This window comes from Podarcis melisellensis (genome assembly GCF_964234715.1).
Source record: "Podarcis melisellensis genome assembly, chromosome: 11".
NCBI lineage: Eukaryota > Metazoa > Chordata > Lepidosauria > Squamata > Lacertidae > Podarcis > Podarcis melisellensis.
This window is the reverse complement of record NC_138543.1, coordinates 20,851,788-20,871,405: the sequence shown is the minus strand read 5'-3', so window position 1 is coordinate 20,871,405 and position 19,618 is coordinate 20,851,788. Positions and strand designations below refer to the sequence as shown.

Genomic DNA, 19,618 nt, shown 5'->3' with positions numbered 1-19,618 from the left:
CTGACCACTGGTCTTGCTAGCTAGGGGTGATGGGAGTTGTAGTCCAAAAACAGCTGGAGGCCCAAGGTTGGGAAACACTGGTCTATAGACTCAGTGGGGCCCAGTGCTGATGAAAATACCTCCCAGAAACAAGAGCAGCTGCTTTTGCAAGATGGGTAAGGGGCTTGGTCAGTGCTTCCGAAACATGGGTCACCAGCTGCTAGGGATGATGGGAACTGTAGTACAAAAACAGTTGGAGATCCAAGTTTGGGAAACACTAGGCTTGGTGTTAACCAATACCAGTACAGTGGTACCTCGGGTTAAGTACTTAATTCGTTCCAGAGGTCCGTTCTTAACCTAAAACTGTTCTTAACCTGAAGCACCACTTTAGCTAACGGGGCCTCCCACTGCTGCTGAGCCGCCAGAGCATGATTTCTGTTCTCATCCTGAAGCAAAGTTCTTAACCTGAAGCACTATTTCTGGGTTAGTGGAGTCTGTAACCTGAAGCGTATGTAACCTGAAGCGTATGTAACCTGAGGTACCACTGTACCTCTCCTGCTTTTCCAGCCAGCTGCCTCTCCCCCACTTACTTCTGCTTCTGTATGAGGAATTATCAGGGCAGTATCCCATTTCCAGCTCCAATTTAAAAAATACTTCAGGTGAAATCAAGTCTTTCAAAGCAAGAACACTGGCAATTCTATAGGTAACTTTTGCATACAGAAAAGTTATTTTCCAGGGCGATAAACGTGACAGATTTACAAACCTGAAGCCTACAAATTAAGATGCCCCCTTTTTTCCTCCACCCAACCCATTATTAATGACCAGTTCACAGCTTTTATAGAGAACAAATGCTACGATTCTTCCTTTTATGTAATTATAGGATGCATAAGACAATAAAAATGCATAAGAATTTATTATGCAAGCCTTGAAAGATCAGAGCAACAATATAAATGTCCCAATTTTATCAGATTCTGCTTAAGGGAAAACATTCTATTATAAAGAAGCCAAATTTATTTCATCATTGCCTGCCCCCCACTCAAAAATCCATGTCATTTAGTTCCAAAGTAGCTAATTTTGAGATTTCTCCCCTTAGGATCCCCCCGCGACAGATTTTATGTGTTTGTGCATACCTCAGTGTCCCCCTTAGTCTACTGATATCTCCCTCTTCTTCATGGCTGCTACGTTTCTAGCTACATAATAGTGAGCTCTTCCCCCTGAAGTTCAGAAAACAAAAATAAAGTGACTGCCAGCAAAGCTACAGCATGGCATATCTGTTTCGGAGGGGACTCACAACAAATCATTTGCTTTCTATTTAATTAAGACTGACCTACACCATTACTCACACACAAGACAATTTAATGAAAACTGCACATATCAGTTGCAGAGAACACAGAAAATGGGATGCACAGTTCTTACAATAGGTCATTTATCTTGACATTATGCTAATTGCAGTAAAACTTTGGAGCAAAACACAGTTAACATGTTTACCACAAAGTTCTTCAAGTTAGATTGTTCTGTGTATTACATGACTGCCACTTTCCCCGACCAATGCTCTTCTGCAACTAAGATAAATAGTTCCTTGGAAAGTCATGTTGTCTTAATCTATTTACAGACAGGAGTGCCCGATTCTATGCATGTTTACTCTTAAGCAAACACTGCTCACTTCAAGGAAGCTTATTCCCAACCTGGGTTGTTAGTCCTGCACAGAGCAGATCCACTGAAATGGCTAACTTTGGACCTTCAATTTCAGTGGGTCTACTCAGAAGAAAGCTTAGTTGGCGATGGTAGCCATCTGAGGATAGTACATCTACCTGCTAACATTAATTTACTCCCAGCATGGTGTGCAACAACACCAGTGATGGCATTTAAAGCATAGATAACAGAAATACAAACTCAGTGCCAATACACATAAAAAGTCAATCTGCTGTTATGACCACAAGCCTTAAAATCAATTTGCATGTTTGTTCTGTATGAGAACTCCCAATATTCTTTTTATCCCTTGGCTCCACTAAAAAGAGGTATTACTTACCTACAAACGCTTATTCTGGAGAGTGCTGTGCATAGTAATAAGAGCCGTAATCTTATAACATCAGAAGACCAACATGAAAACTAAATGCCCATGAAATTTTACAGCCAAACTCTAAAGCAGAAGAGGGCGTAGAGTTCTGAGCTAAAACATCATCGTTGTTGTTGTTGTTAGCTACCCATCTGACTGGTTTGCCCCAGCCACTCTGGGTGGCTCCCAACAGAATATTAAAAACACAATAAAACATCAAACATTAAAAACTTCCCTATACAGGCTGCCTTCTAAAAGTGAGATAGTTGTTTATTTCCTTAAACATCTGCTGGGAGGGCATTCCATAGGGAGGGTGCCACTACCGAGAAGGCCCTCTGCCTGGTTCCCTGTAACTTCACTTTTTGCATTGAGGGATCAGTATATACTCTGGCAAATCACATTTCCAATCTAGTTAAAATTAGGTACTTTTAGCATTTGGCTCAATTCTATTGGACAAACATTAGCAATATGCTAACTCTCTACAAGCAGAACAGTTTCAGACTGTCATGGAATATCAACACATAGGATACTTTCAATGGCCTGCGTTCTATACCTGCCCTATTCTTAAAGCTCAAAAACGACCTCATTTCCACAATCACACTCTCCCAGCCCTCCAACCTGTGCAAAAGATTTTCCCGACTGTTTTGTCTTCTTTTTTTCAGTAGGTGGCACCCTAATGCTATCTTGTCAATTAACCCTCTGGTGAAAAGAGCTGTGTAGTTCACCAACAAACAGCAGCAAAGTCAGTGTCAATCTCATACATGATGAAACATAATTCTAGAGAACTAGAGAACTAAGTCACAGTTTCTTTGGAATTTTTCAACTTAAGTAGCCAGGATTAGGCACACACCTCAGAAAAAGGGCAGTAGCTAGACACTGTTCAAGCTGTAAACAGCTATCACTGCAATTGTATCCCTCAGCATAAACATTAAACAAAGACTTGCACAAAAGCATAATTTTATTTCAAAGTAACTTTTGCTTGATACAAAATTATCACCAATGCTTTTAAACAATTGGCAAACGAAGTGTATAGTTTATAAAATTATTTATAAAGTTAGTTTGGAATTGAATTACAAAACAAAGACCATACTTTTAGCAGGCAATTATTTAGAACAAGATAAAAAACAAGGCATAGGTGTGTTAGATAGATAATTTATTACGGTCAAAGCCCAGTTCGCATAACACAATGATGGCAGCGTTCCTAAAGATAAAATATACAATTAGAGCAGATTGCAGCAATAGCTCATGAGTTAAAATTGAGATATATACATACACCCGTACAACTGAGATTCGGGCTACCATAAAAATTGACCCTGAGGCGCCCCAAAGGGTGACTTCAGCTTTTCCCTAGAAAGCTATTTTATTCTAGATGATGATCTGTGCCTACAAATCTGGGTGCAGAATCTGGCTACCAGCCAGGTTGTCTTGGGATCTTTGCCTAAGACATAGGTCTGTTTCTTTCATTCTAGGTTTAAATCAGTGTTTCCCAGATTTGGGTGTTTAGCTGTTTTGGACTACAATTCCCATCATCCCTGACTACTGGTCCTAATAGCTAGGAATGGTGGGAATTGTAGTTCAAAAACAGATGGAGGCCCAAGTTTGGAAAACAATGGTTTAAATGATCTCCTAAAGTAGAGGAAGGGAACCTGTGCCCCTCCAGACACTGTTGGAGTCCAACATCCATCCATCTCAGCAAGCATGGCCAATGATAAGGGATGATGGGATATGTAGTCCCGCAACATTGGAAGGGTCACAGGTTCCCCATTCATGGCCTAACGCTTAAGATTCTGGCCTTGATCAATTCATTATTCACTCTCATATTACAAATCTAATAAAACTATCATGTCAAGTGCTGGCAACCAGGGTGGATAAAAATCAATGATTTTTTTTTAAAGGGATTTTTTAAAATTTCAATCAGTTTTTTTTATTTAAATTGGATTTTAAAAATAAAATGTTTTTGGAGGAAAAATCTTTCTAAAGATAGTTTTCTATTTAAGTTCCATTATAGTCCAAAGGCTATTCATCAAGAAATAAGGATTTGTTTTAAGTTTTTCATGTGTGCTAAAACTCAGTCTAAGGTTTTTGTTTTTTTAAAAAAGTTTAACCACATCAGTTAACAAACACGGATACATATGCTATAATGTTATTGTTTTAGCTAAATTAATTGTTTAAATTGTTCTTAAGGAAATTATTGTTTTTTGCCTTCCAATAAAGTACAGAAGAAAAGTTGTCCATAGTTAACTTACTAAACCTCACAATAATTTCATAATTATCGGTCTATGTATTTCTAACGGTATAACCAAATCAGTAATTTTTGATATAACTATAAAAACTACTCTGAAAATTTATTATTCCAAAAATGAAATCTTCGTCTGGTTGTAAATATTAAGAATATACCAGCAAGAATGAGTCTTTCTGTCAAAAAAATGATTTAAATCAAGTCTTAATGACTAGTGATTTAAATCAAGTCCACCCTGGTGGCATCTAAACCTGCAATCCTAAGTAAACTTACCAGTTCTAGGAAGCTAATACCCACTTAACAAAGTTGCATTTACTTATTTATATATAACCTAATACAAAATGAAGAAATGCTTATATTCTTCTGTGTCAATAATCGAGTATCGGGGCTGTGAACTCACACCGCTCCAAGTAGGATAGCAAAATACTAACAGTTTCCCATAATATACATAATTAAAAAGCTAAGACTTCATGAGAAACCAGGTTTTTTTAAGAACATATGTTTTCTATTAATGAAGGAATTTTTAAGAGATTGCAAAATATCGCATCTTGCTATTATAAAATAGCCCTTAACAGTCTAAATTACCTAAACAGCACGAAGTATATTTTCATACATAATGGCCTTTTAAAAGGCATCCAGAAAAAAATGTGAATTCAGAAGGCCTTTCCACCAAAAAGCAGTTTATGGAATGCTTAATGTTATGTGCCCTACTTTGACATCCTATACAGGTTGAATGCATGTTCTATACTAAAACTAAAGTACAGACGTTGATGCTACCAGCAAGGCTGCAATCTTCGCTCCCTTTGAATGAGAGGGTATATAGCTTGAACATACTTCCCTATCCATTGCTGACCCATCAGCTTTGGTAGGGCCACCATATCTGGACAGAGATAGCCTAACTTCTGTCGTCTATGCTCTGGAAACCTCTAGGTAAGATTACTGCAACCCATTAAAAGTGAGGATGCCTCCGAATAAACTTCATTTCGCTTTGGAAACTTAATCTGGTGCAACATTCAGTGGCCAGGAGAAAGTTTTTCAAGCTCTAATTAAAGTTGCAAAGATGGCACCTATCCTTAAAGAGAAGCTTGGCTAATTTGCTATGTAGGATCTTAGAGGGCAAAACGTTAAAATGTGCCAACAAAACTGTTATTCTGTACTTAGGTAACTACAGAAAAATGTAGATGTGATATGAATTTGTTAGAGGCAGACTAAGACAGGCCCAGCCTGTCCTGCACGTGGTCCATTAGCTGACGCATGTAGCTTTTTTCAAATCTGTATCTTTTATTCTCTAAACCATAGATTTGCACTAGGTACAAAGACAGCAGATACCCAGTATAGGTCCAAGAAAGAAACACCAAGCTGTTCCTATTGAAAACTTAAGCCCAGAAAAACAGATTGAGGCTCCATACAAATTCTGGTTCGCAACTTTTGCTGTATTCACCCATAGGGTGCTGCAACAAATTTACTGCCGTTTGTGAAGAAATATCAAGGCAATGCAATTAGTGTATATTTTTGTTTGGACTGTGCTAATTCGCATTGCACAGTCCAGTTGGTAATGAAAGCCGTTCCTGAGATACTTGCAGGAATCAACTTGTTCTACCTTGTGGCTATCCATGGTCTTGGAACACTTGGCCTTCTATATATTTTTCTATAACTTTTTATTTTGTATAGTTAGATATTCTTTCCTACAGTAATCTGCAAATCAAGTGAGCAATCATCTAAGTTTTAAAAAGGTTTGCAAGAGGATGAGAAGTTATTGCACCCACATTTGTGGGAAGATCAGTCAAGAAGAAGTTTAATAAGATAGAAGCAAGGACACATCATTGCCTAACTTCACAGGGAAAAAACACCACTTCAGTCTGTGACAACGTACAGCATCACTGCTGATCACCTGGTGCATCTATAAAGGCATCAATTTCCTGGTTTTGTGGGACTTCAGTCAAAATAAGATCGTGTTAACTCTGGTCCTAAAACTTCAGGTGTTTTGTTTTTTTAAAGCCCAATAAACAACTATTAGGGGCAGAGCTGCCCGAAACAGATGCAGCCTAAAATCCTCTTTCCCAGCTCTCTATTTTCATGCAGAGAAACAAGCTGTTGCTACTTGCCAGAACCATAAGCTTGAGAACTAAGCAAGTATCAATGGGGAGATCTCGACGACCACTTCATACATTTTCCAAAGCACACCTGTGCATAGACGTAGGAAATAAATACACAGCCATGTTTAGCAAAATGTTTCACACATAGCAGTTTGTAGTGTGTTCCCAATATGTATAGTTTAAAATACATGCACAAATTCCGCAAATGATGCTAAAACAAGCATGCCGGAAAGAAAATGATTTACTCCAGTAAACTAGATCAGGCTTCCTCAACCTCACCCCTCCAGATGTTTTTGGCCTACAACTCCCATGATCCCTAGCTAGCAGGACGAGTGGTCAGGGATGATGGGAATTATAGTCTCAAAACAAGCCTGAACTAGATGATACCACAATGGTGGCCGTATCTGTGTAATCTTTACTTTTAGACAATGGAGGCATAACGAAACAACACTTACCCAAACTGTTATTGCTGCTTGTTGGCCAGGAAGCTATTCTATCCCTTAATGTTTTCTTTTTGCAAGAGTCATCTGATTTCACAGAGAGTTCCACTTCTTCCTTCCTGATTTCTCGCACAAGCTGCATGCGGCATCGTGTGAATTCCTGAAAGGAAATCTTCCCACTTTCATCTGCGCCAAGTTGATGCATGATCTCAGCCACAGAATCCTCCATGTTCAGTTGGCGGCAAACCATCAGCAAGTCATTCCTAGAAACATGAGAGAAAGTAGAAAGGGAGAAAGAGAAGACCCAAACAATTGTAGTTTAGTACAAAGACAAGCACCTCTGTACTGGATGATTAGTAGCCAGTAATTCAAAAGAAGTTTTCAAGTCTGATAAAGTAACTTCATTTCCCCCCCCCCCCATTTCTTAAAAGGAACTTTGAGATAAGATTTCAGCTACAGAAGTGATGTTTGAACCAGGGCCATCTCTACCCAGGAGTGCAAGGGCTGCGGTGCACCCGGGCACCAAACTCTGAGGGGCGCCAAATGACTTTCAATCAGCGGCAGTAGAAAGCAATGAAGCGGAAGTCCTCATCTCCCCTCCTCCATCATTCTCTTGCTCCGTAGCATCAAACAAAAGCAGTTTTTTTCCACTCTGTCATTGTTACAGGTGAGTGATCACCCTCCCCCAAAAAGTCAACAACTTTGAGTTAACCTCCCTTAAAAATGAGGTGCTGGGCGGATCTTTGCACCCCGGTGGCGCATATGCTAAAGACGGTCCTGGTTCGAACATATGGTAAACTCCAAGTGCTTTCTTGGCAGAGCCACATAAAGCAAACCCTTGAGAAACTACATACCCGTACTTTATGTTCTAGCATTTGTAGTGCCTTGATCATTGCAACTGAGAATGACCAAGACTATACAAAGGTTATGAAACACATAAACAAAGAAGTAGAAGTAAAACAAACTGATGTATATTGTGCTCTAGGAGGCTTGGTTTGGTCAGAATCGAGTATACACTTCCAGAGTTAACACTAAAGACATTACTTCTGGTAAATGAGCTATCATAACCGCTAGAAGGCTGTGAAAATTTGTGTCCTGGGTTTTTTTACTCATCTACCCATGTGCTGCTATCTGAAACCAAAGAGGTGCATGGGTTTGGCAGATGTGAAATATATTGGCATTACTTTCCGCCCTACTTTTAAAACCTTGAAATTATTAGCTGAGAGAATATGTGACTGTTTCTAAATGTTTTTCCCCCTTTTCTTTTAATTGTATTTGTCAGGGTTTCTGGGAGAGAGGAGGAGATGACAGAGGAGACGGAGAGCGAGTGGGAGGAGGGGCAGAAGGATGAGGAAGAAGATGACGGAATTCTGAGGGAATCCACGAGTCTGAGCAGCGAGTCAGAGGATTCTCAAAAGGGGGTTACCTTAATCAAGCAAAAGGGAGGAGAAGGGGGAAGCGGAGAGGAGCCCAGTGGAAGACAGACGCAGCAAGAGGCGTCTCAGCCGGAACGGAGAAAAGGGGGTGGAGTCGTCAGCCTCTCGGAGGGAGCAGGATTAGGAGAGAACAGAGAAAGGGGGTTGGAGCAAGGTGTTCAGCCGGAAAGGGTGGAGAGCAGAACAAGGGGTGGTGTAGCGGTCGAAAGAAAGGTCAGCAGCAACGTACGCGCGCCAAGTTCAAACGTAGAGGCGCGCGGAAGTGGAGAGAGCTCAGGGGAGGAGCCCGGCCCTAAAGCCAGAAGGAGGGGGGAAGAGGCGGCAGAGGATTCAGCCTCAGGCGAGTCACGGAGAGAGGGAACCCAGGGGGGCAGGAAGACCCTGCGGAAAAGAAAGGAGAGGAAGAGGTGGTCTAGAGCCAGGCTATTAAGTTGGTGTGGAAGAGGGGAGGAGTCAGAGGGGACTTCAGCGGTCTAACGTGACAGACGTACGGCCACGATGCTGAACTGTACGAGAAGCAGAAATCTTCAGTAAACTTTTCCTGTAAATAAACTGCAACGGAGTGAGGTCTCTGGTGAGCTGGGACCCGTCCTGGGTGGCCGTGACAGTAAGTCCCCTCTCAGAAAGCAAAAAATTTTTTTTTGCGAAGCTCACGAACGGGAGCAGCCATGAGCGCTGAGGAGCAGCTGGTTGCACTGCGGGATCAGGTTACCGCTCTCACATCGGCAGTCATTGCTTCGCAGAAGAAGAATGACGACTTGGAGAAGACGTGCCAGGATTTGCAGGCAAGGTGGGAACACGCGGACAGGGCGGGGGCCCCAGGTTCCAGAGCGGAGGGCATTGCGCTTGGACGGAGGGGGGGTGCCCTGGTTCCGCATTTTAATGGCAACTTGCAAGACTATCCCAATTTCAGAGCGGACGTCGTATATGCACTGCATTTACTCCGTCACGATTTTAAAGATGAGGAGGAGAAAGTGGGGTTCATTGTTTCGCACCTGCATGGGGAGGCCAGGGCTTGGCTACGCAATCTGTGGCGCGAAGATGGACCGGCCCGTCGCAATTCAACTGCGTTCATCAAAGCGATGGATTCTTGTTTTCAATCCTCTGTGGATGTGGACATTGCGCGCCGTCAAATGCACGGGCTGAGGCAGGGGAAAGCGACTGTGCGCCAATACCACTCTAAATTTTTTGCATTGCTCACCGCCTTAGATTGGCCAAAGGACAGTAAGCCGGTCAGAGATCTTTTTTGGGAGGGATTGAGCCCCCCCATCAAGGATGAGATCGCTAGGGGGGACAGACCCCAGACCCTAGAAGACGTGGTGCAACGGGCTTTAGCTATTGGAATTCGACATGAGGGACGTCCGTGGCACGAGGAGGACGGGTCCCAAGCGCGTGCGCAAGCGAGGACTCTCCCTTTTGTGCACAGGGATTTCAGCCGTGCGCACCCCTCGCCAATGGGGAAGGGCAGCGAGGAGCCAATGGAGATTGGTGGTGCTAGGGCTCAAAAGCCATCCCAGAGCCCTGTCCCTGGTGCAGCCAAAGCGAAGCCTCCTAGAGGAACCAGGAAGTGTTACATCTGTGACAGTGCGCACCATATGGCGAAAGAGTGCCCCCAGAGGCTCCAGAAGCACACTGCAGCACTGGCAACTGTAACAGCAGAGGTGCAACCAGGGGAGCAGCTTCAGGGAAACGACAGTGCCTGGCTGGAAGCAGAGCTACTGGGGCTCAGCCAGGCGGATCTGTAGACAAGCCCCCAGCATCACTGCAGAGCGTGGACCCTTTGCCTCCCAGACCGGCAGTTCTGCTCACAGCAACACTCCAGTTGCCTGATGGGAAACTCCTCGAGGTTCCAATAACGATCGATTCGGGAAGCAACGCCGACTTCGTGGGACTGCAGTTCGTTAAGCAGCACAACATGGCGCTCCTGCCTGCAACGACGCCTCTAAACGTGGTCACGGTAGACGGCAGGAAGTTGCTGGGGGGGCAAGTGGTGCAGCAAACCCCTCCCATGATGATGCAGATTGGCAACCATCGAGAACTTATTAGTTTCAATGTCACCCACTTATCGGACACACCCATCGTGTTAGGCATGAGTTGGCTGGAGAGGCACAGTCCCGCGGTTGCGTGGTACCAGCGGCAGATCACCTTTTGTTCATCGTATTGTGCTCAGCATTGCTTTCAGACCGATCAGGGAGGAGAAGCCGAGCAGCAGTTGCATCTGGGTATGGTGCAAACAGTGCCTCACAAGTACCAGGGCTTCTTGGAGGTTTTCTGTGAGAAGGAAGCTGACAAGTTGCCGCCTCACAGACCTTACGACTGCGCGATTGATTTAGTGCCAGGGGCGCAACTGCCTGCTGCCAAGCTGTACTCCATGTCGGAAGACGAGATGCAAGAGCTTCGGGAGTTCATAGACCATAACCTCAAGCGAGGTTTCATCCAGGAATCTAAGGCAGCGGGTGGCAGCCCTGTGTTCTTTGTGAAGAAGAAAAACACGCCCCAAAAAAGGCTTATAGTGGATTACAGGTTCATAAACAGCTTGACTAAGCCCAAAGCTTTCCCCATGCCCAAGATTGACGACCTTTTAGCGACCGTCAGGAGGGGCAAGATTTTCACCAAGCTGGACCTGCGTGGAGCTTACAATCTCATCCGCATCCGGAAAGGAGATGAGTGGAAGACCGCCATGTTCACCCCTCTGGGCACATACGAATACAGAGTCATGCCTTTCGGTCTCCAAAATGGCAGCCACGTTTTTCAAGCATTTATGCACCACGTGCTAGCAGGTCTCCTCTACAAGAAGTGTGTCTGCTTTCTCGACGATATCCTGATTTTCTCGGAATCGTCGGAGGATCACGATAAGGACGTGAGGGAGGTCCTGCAGAGGCTGAAGGACCACAGGCTGTACGCCAAGTTGGAAAAATGCCAGTTTGATGTCAGAGAGGTTGATTTCCTTGGCTACAAGTTGTCCGACGAGGGACTGGCCATGGACAGGGCTAAGGTTCAAGCGCTGTTGGACTGGAAAAGCCCTCGAAATCGGAAAGAGGTCCAGAGGTTCATCGGCTTTGCCAATTTTTACCGCAAGTTTATTAAAGGTTTTGCGAACGCGACGGCGGCTATCACTGACACCCTCAGTTCCAAGAAGAAGAAGTTCGTCTGGACCGAACAAGCGGAGCGGTCCTTCCGGACGCTTAAAGGTCTTTTCGCCTCCGAAGAGCAGCTGCTCCACGTGAATCCCGGCAGACCCATGCGGGTAGAGACCGATGCGTCAGACAGAGCGGTTGGGGCCGTTCTTTTGCAAGAGGATTCGCAAGGCAACTGGAGACCGGGTGCGTTCTACTCCCGGAAGCTCAGCAAGACGGAGCGCAATTATACCATATGGGACAGGGAGTTGTTGGCCATTCATGCAGCTTTCAAAGCGTGGCGACACTTCTTAATAGGAGCCAAGCACACGGTGCAAGTCCGCACGGATCACAAGAACTTAGAGTATTGGCGGACGGCTAAGTTACAGACCCAGCGACACATGCGCTGGGCGGAGTTCTTTGCGGATTTCGACTTCAAAATAGAATACATCCCAGGAGACTCCAATGTTATTGCAGACGCGCTGTCCCGAAAGCCGCAATACTTGGAGGAAGCAGCTCCAATCGCAGCAAAGCACATTTTCGCACCGCAGGCGTGGACGTGCGCTACCATCGCAGTCGACCTGGACGCGGTGCGACGCGCGTTGCAAAGGGATCAGTTTGCACAGTCCAAGATGGAGGAGCTACGCGGAGGGTCGCGAGACAACGATGAGTTCCACTTGCAAGATGGACTTTTGACTCGTAAGGGTGCCCTTTACGTGCCCACCGACGATCTTCGAGCCAAGGTTCTGCAACAATTGCATGACGCCCCTAGTGCAGGCCATTTCGGCAAAGAGAAGACGATGGAGTTGGTGGCTAGAGACTTTTGGTGGCCCCAGATGAGAGGAGAGGTGGCGGACTACGTCGCCAGGTGTGATATCTGCCAGAGGTCCAAACCAGTGCACCAGAAGCAGGCGGGATTGCTAGAACCGCTGGAGACACCGCAGCAACCGTGGGAGAGGGTAGCGTTGGACTTTGTTACGGACCTGCCCAGCTCCAGAGGTAAGACGGCGGTGTTAGTGGTGGTGGACTTGTTCACCAAGATGGCGCATTTCATCCCTTGTGCCAAGGTGGCGACGGCAGAACAGACCGCAAAGCTCTTCATCGATCACGTCTTCAGAGTGCATGGACTTCCGCAGTCCGTCTTGTCCGACAGGGGGCGCCAGTTTGTTTCCACTTTCTGGCGAAAGCTTCTGGGCATCTTGCACGTCAAAATCAACCTGACATCGGCGAGACATCCACAAACCAACGGTCAAGCGGAGAGGGTCAACGCGATCATGCAGCAGTACCTGCGGTGCTACGCCAACCAGCGACCTGCGGCGTGGGTGGACTATCTGCCGATGGCTGAATTCGCCTACAACAACACGAAACACGCATCCACCGGGGTGACGCCTTTCTTCGCGAACAATGGCCGTCATCCCAGAACCTTCCCGAGATTTGCGGCACCAGGAGGGGGGGGGCCTCAAGATGCCGACCAGTTTGCAGCGGAGTTGCAAGAGGTGCACGAGGAGCTGCGGAGACATCTGGAGCTGGCAAAACAGGCGTATAAGGTGCAGGCCGATAAGCACAGGAGGGCGGGAGAGGACATCCAGATTGGGGACTGGGTGTGGTTAGCAGCCCACGCGATGCCGGCCAGGTCATTGGCCAAGAAGAAGTTAGGACACAGGCAGCTAGGGCCATATCAAGTTGAGGCTAAGATCAATCCGGTGGCTTTTCGTCTAGCCCTTCCGGAGGGTTCCAGGGTGCACCCGGTCTTTCATAGGTCGGTGCTCACTCCCTACAAAACCCCACACAGGTTTCAAGAGTCAGGAGCACTCCCAGAGCCACGTAGGAGGGCGCCTGAGGGGGGGGAATCGCCAAGACCAGAACCTCTTAACGAGGTCACAGAGATACTGGACTCGAGATGGGGGGAGGAGGGAGTTGAATATTTTCTAGCCAGGGAAGGCACTCCGGCCTCTGCCAATAGCTGGGTGCCGGGTTACGCGTTGGACGAACCCCTGTTGAAGGAGGAGTTCCATGCACTTTTTCCGCACAAGCCCATGCCCGAGGAGTATTTTGATGATTGGCTTTTCACGCCCACTTTGTCAGACAGCACGTTCGAGGGTTTCTCCTCACCCGAGGGCCATACGCCCGAAACAAGCCCGGCCAGGGATCCGAGACTGGGGGGGGAGGAGACAGGCCCTTGTTGGTGGGTGGATCAGCCAAGGGAGGCATGGAGTCAGAGATGGATGGTAGGTCCTTGGCAGGCAGCGCCAGGAGAAGCAGTGATGGAGGAAGAGACTGTGAGGTCTGTGGGTGGGGAACCCGAGTTCGAACACACATATACGGAGATGACAGAGGAGAACGTTGAAGTGGACAACTTGTATCCTGAACCGACCCCGGAAGAACCACGTTTTCCTCAACCTGCACCCGGCGAGCGGGAGGGGGGAAGGGGGGGCTTCGAGGGGGGGATGGATGTCAGGGTTTCTGGGAGAGAGGAGGAGATGACAGAGGAGACGGAGAGCGAGTGGGAGGAGGGGCAGAAGGATGAGGAAGAAGATGACGGAATTCTGAGGGAATCCACGAGTCTGAGCAGCGAGTCAGAGGATTCTCAAAAGGGGGTTACCTTAATCAAGCAAAAGGGAGGAGAAGGGAGAAGCGGAGAGGAGCCCAGTGGAAGACAGACGCAGCAAGAGGCGTCTCAGCCGGAACGGAGAAAAGGGGGTGGAGTCGTCAGCCTCTCGGAGGGAGCAGGATTAGGAGAGAACAGAGAAAGGGGGTTGGAGCAAGGTGTTCAGCCGGAAAGGGTGGAGAGCAGAACAAGGGGTGGTGTAGCGGTCGAAAGAAAGGTCAGCAGCAACGTACGCGCGCCAAGTTCAAACGTAGAGGCGCGCGGAAGTGGAGAGAGCTCAGGGGAGGAGCCCGGCCCTAAAGCCAGAAGGAGGGGGGAAGAGGCGGCAGAGGATTCAGCCTCAGGCGAGTCACGGAGAGAGGGAACCCAGGGGGGCAGGAAGACCCTGCGGAAAAGAAAGGAGAGGAAGAGGTGGTCTAGAGCCAGGCTATTAAGTTGGTGTGGAAGAGGGGAGGAGTCAGAGGGGACTTCAGCGGTCTAACGTGACAGACGTACGGCCACGATGCTGAACTGTACGAGAAGCAGAAATCTTCAGTAAACTTTTCCTGTAAATAAACTGCAACGGAGTGAGGTCTCTGGTGAGCTGGGACCCGTCCTGGGTGGCCGTGACAGTATTCTTTTGCAGTTTTGTTGTTTGTTGCCCTGGACTCCTTCGGGGTTAACGGTGGCATAAAAATTTAATAAATAAAATAAAATAAAAATAATGTTCTATTGACACACTTCAAAACTCTAATGCCGATCTGTTCTACAAAAGGATGTCTTAAATATTTGTTTGGCTGGAATGTGATCATACAATAAATCCAAACAAATCCCTGTTCTGACTTTTTTAAGAGTAAAGCTATTATCTACTGCAACCAATTCAATGTTTACACAGGTGAATTGGGCATTTTCCTCTCCACACAATCACTCCCAAACATGAGGTGACATATTACAAGTTCTGTGAACCACACAGTACACATGGGTACAACCTTTGGCCATTTCTATTACCAAATCTGCAAACAACAACAACAACAACAACAACAACAACAACAACAACAACAACAACAACATAAGATTGAAAGCTGAAAACAACCCACACCAAGACATGCAGATAAAACCAAGTCAGATGTGGAAGTTCCACCCCCCCAAAAAAAAAAAATTCAGGGAATGGTAGCTTGGGAGAGGGACACTCTCTCTGTGGTAGCCTTTAAGTTGTGCAGCTCCCTTTCCACAGAGGTGTATCTAACACCTTTACAGAAAGGTGCTTTATATACAGTCAGACTACTGATCCATCTCAGTATTGCCTGCACTGACTTTCAGTGGCTCTCCAAGATTTCAGAGAGGTCTCTCTTCCAGTCCTACCTGGTGCTCCTGGGAACTTCTGGACCATGCCCCCCCTTTATATCTTCTGCTGCACACTTTACCTTGGCTTTGACAGCTAAGGTGTTTTTCTGAGACCTCGCTCTTCTGCTTTGTTTAACCTATACTATGCTAGCTTTGTATGGAATTGTATGATTATATTGTTGTAACTCACCCTGTGACCCTATGGCAGCTAAAAAAAATCTTACAAATAAAATGAAGGAATTTCCTCTATGCATGCCAAAACCAACTTTAGATGTGGGGGGGAGGGGGGTTTCCAATGGTAGCGTAACACTATTATTTCCAGGTTTTTCATCAAGAAGCCTTGAAAACTTCACGGAATCATAGCATTGCTGAGATAGAAGGGAAGGGCCATCTAGTCCAACTTTCAGCAGCAGTTATCTCAACGAAAGCATCCAGCACAGATGGCCATTCAACCTCTCCTGAAAACCCTCCAGAAAAGGAGAGTCCACCACATGGGCAGGCAAACTAAAGCCCAGGGACCAGATCTGGCCCAATTGCCTTCTCAATCGGGCCCACGGATGGTCCGGGAATCAGCGTGTTTTTACATGAGTAGAATGTGTCCTTTTATTTAAAATGCATCTCTGGGTTATTTGTGGGGCATTCATTTCCCCCCCAAAAATATAGTCTGGCCCCCCACAAGGTCTGAGGGACAGCGGACCGGCCCCCTGCTGGAAAAGTTTGCTGACCCCTGGTCCAGCACCTCTTGTGGGAGTCTGTTCAACTGCCGAATAACTTTGGGGTCCTTTTGATACTATGGGAATAACTTTTTATTTGCCCGTGCTTTTTAGTATCACCTTTTAGGTCTTATGCTAGTACAGTGGTACCTCGGGTTAAGTACTTAATTCGTTCCGGAGGTCTGTTCTTAACCTGAAATTGTTCTTAACCTGAAGCACCACTTTAGCTAATGGGGCCTCCTGCTGCTGCCGCACCACTGGAGCCACGATTTCTGTTCTCATCCTGAAGCAAAGTTCTTAACCTGAAGCACTATTTCTGGGTTAGCGGAGTCTGTAACCTGAAGCGTATGCAACCAGAGGTACCACTGTACTGTGTGTGGGTTTCAAAGTCTTGCCTTTCAGTTAAATTCTAACACAAGTTTACGGAGCCCTTAAAATCCATCCCAACATTAGAACCCATCTGAAAAGTATATCAATGCGGAAAAGCTTAGCTCGGAACAATTAACCTAAGCTGCCTAGAGCTACAAGCATGGGGAACAATTTCCTGGCCTCCAACATATTACTGCTACATGCCACAAAATGTAATATTGCACTGGCTTTATAATCTTCCACACTGCCAAGATTGTCAGTCACTGTATATCATTCATATATTTTTTAAAACTCCAGTATTAATGTAGTGGAATGTACTCATAGATTTACTGCATATCTGGTTCACTCAGTGTCCATTAACCTTGCTGATTTAGTGACACAGAAAGTGTTTTCGACTCATAAATACCCATTTGAGCATGTGGGGCTGGGGGGAGGAAATCAAAGCTAATTTGCCTCTTTCAGGAAATTAGCTCTTATTTTAAAAGAACTTGCATAGCAGTATCCAATTAAAGATCCCAGAACTACAAGATGGTTAAGCCAACATAACCTTCTTGCTAAGCGATAAGAAATGAAAACCGAAAGACAAACATGAAAGCTGAAACCTCAGTGGCTTTCCCCACTACTAAGACAGGACTCCCTCAAAGAGAAGTCAAAGAATGTGAAATATGGCAAGGTTCCTGCTGCAACGTATTTCAACCACCAGCTGCTACTCTGGGAAAAGTCCCAATGCTAATAGGAGTACGATGAGACAGATTCATTTCTAACACTATTAATTGATCAAAGAGATACTGGCAAGTTAAAATAGCTTCAATTCTCTGTGATGCAGACATTTAGAAGGCTCCTAGGAAGTCTGCAGCACAGTAGAAGATCAAAATTTTGCAGCATAAACACAGTGGGAATCCTATCCACGAAAACAACATTGTCAAACTGGCTTAAGGATTTATTATTTAGGTCCTGTTTATAAAAGAACAATCCGACTGCATTCAGGGAGACCTCGACTTCCGTGTAAGAACCTCCTTAGCATGTGAAACAGCCCTGTGACATCCTCTAGAACAGGGGTCCTCAAACTTTTTAAACAGGTGGCCAGTTCACTGTCCCTCAGACACAACTGACTATAGTTTGAAAAAAAGCTCATAATCTCTGTACTGTCTGTTCTTCCACCTTATCAGCTCTTCTTCTCCATGGGCTGAGTGGAGGAATGCTTTCCGGAGATAGTGAATCTGTTGGCACTCTCCCCCCACAGTGCTGCTTCTCCTAGCTGTTCCCCATACAGTATTTCCTAGCTTCTGCCTTCTGAACTATGTCCCTCTGCAAACCACTGTTCCAAATCTATACTATCCTCCTGCTCCTGGGAAGATTCAGGATCCTGATCAGAAGCAGGAGGAGGGGGAGGGGAAGGCTCCCACCATTCCTCCTCAGCGCAGCCCTCCTCAGCACGGTCACTGACACCTGCCAGCACCTACTGAATATAGAGCAGCAGCACTCTACTGTAGATTGACTAAAAGGCCCAAGGCAAGGGTATAGGGTTCTTTAGGTTGCTCACAATCCCCTATGATCAAACTACACCAGCTATATGCTTTAACAAAACAATTTTACGCCTTCACAAAATATACAGAACATAATATTGTGGTCAATTTAAATCAGGGCTTCCCAAACTCGGGTCTCTAATTGTTTTGGACTACAACTCCCATCATCCCTAGCTAACAGAACCAATGGTCATGGATGATGGGAATTGTATCATAAAACAAAGGCAAAGCAATATAGTAATTAATATTTTAACATATTTATCTGATTATCAAATTTTAAAAAATAACTTTCTTCTAGGTGTTCCATAGTGATAGTTCGGTTTGGGGCGAGTGAGTAATTCATTAAGAAAAAAAGCACAGTGTTACCAAAATGCTCTTAATCTGCTCTCATCAGATTTATGTCTTTTTAAAAAATGTAAATCTTTCTTATAGCAATTGCTGTATTGAATTTTATTTGGCAAAACCATACTGATTTCACTTCACAGTTAATGTTCTCATGAGCCAAGTTTTAATTTCGGAGGGTAGCACTTTCTTATTATTACGGTTAACATTTTTTTAAATATATAATTTAATGTTCTAAATTTCTTGCCACCTTTACTAAGATTGTGCAAATATGCTTTGCATATTTTAAAATTTAGTTCCCAATAAAAGTATCAGCAGGAATTAGGTGGCAAATGTTCTCATTAAAATGAACCGTGCTAATTAACACCTAGAGAACAGCCACTAAACAAGGGAGATAGTCCCTATTTTCACTGCTAATTCTGTCAGATGCACATGAATACTCTCAGCAACAGTAGAGAGAGCTTACAGGTATTCAAGTAGTTCTTTCCAAACCAATTTCGCAGGCTTGTCTGGACAACCCTGCCACCACCCATCCTGCTTTAAATGTTCAGTGAAGTGCATTATGACTTTAATTTGTTCTTTACCCCTTGTTTACTTTTTTAAAAATGGAAGGAGGGAGGGGAAGGTTTCATTACAATTCTCTACATCTTGGAATGCTTTTCTCCTTCTTATTAGTCCCAATTTACACTTGCTAAGGAAGGCTCCTCAGACAAAAATGCTTGGCATGAGGCCCACATGAAGGGGAAAGCAATCTTTGAACTCAGAAAATGGAAGCAATCCAAAATAAAACAAGGGTTGCATTGTATTTCAGAAGCTTCTGCCTTGATCAACTGGAAAACTCAAAAGAGTGCAAATGCTGATACTGGCCATGTTCAGACAATCAAATACTTCAAGGGCTGTCTTGTGGAAGAGGGAGCATGCTTGTTTTCTCCTGCTCTGGAGGGTAGTTAGTACTGGAACCAATGGCTTCAAGTTACAAGAAAAGAGATTCCAACTAAACATCAGAAAGAACTTTCTGACAGTAAGAGCTGTTCGACAGTGGAATGGTCTCCCTTGGGAGGTTGTGGACTCTCCTTCCTTGGAGGTTTTTCAGCAGAGGTTGGATGGACAGGTGGGCGAGCGCTGAACCCGCCTTATCTGTATCATTTCTGGGCTTATCAGATCCTGAACTGAGGTCATTGGTAAGGAAAGTCCTGTTCAAACTCAATGTGGGCTGTAAAATGGAGAGGAAAGTACACGTGGATAAAATACACATGACTACCCTAATCTCTTCCAAAATAGGTTTAAACAAATTATCTAGTGACAAACTGAAATATGTGAAATAAGAATCTGTACAAATATATTAGAAACCATAAGGAGGCAATGTAAAACCACT

General features: G+C 45.2%; 1 protein-coding gene across 2 annotated transcripts in view; it reads right to left on the bottom strand.

The window, feature by feature from the left end:
• MCC (MCC regulator of WNT signaling pathway) overlaps nt 1-19,618 on the bottom strand; it is a 207,861-nt gene that overhangs the window by 176,306 nt on the left and 11,937 nt on the right. For both annotated transcript variants that reach the window (XR_014172954.1, XM_081930451.1), the window contains exon 2: nt 6,826-7,073. Coding sequence is in view for 1 of the 2 variants with exons in the window: in XM_081930451.1 (XP_081786577.1) it covers nt 6,826-7,073 (248 nt within the window). In the remaining variant the exon portion in view is untranslated. The remainder of the gene's footprint in view (nt 1-6,825; nt 7,074-19,618) is intronic.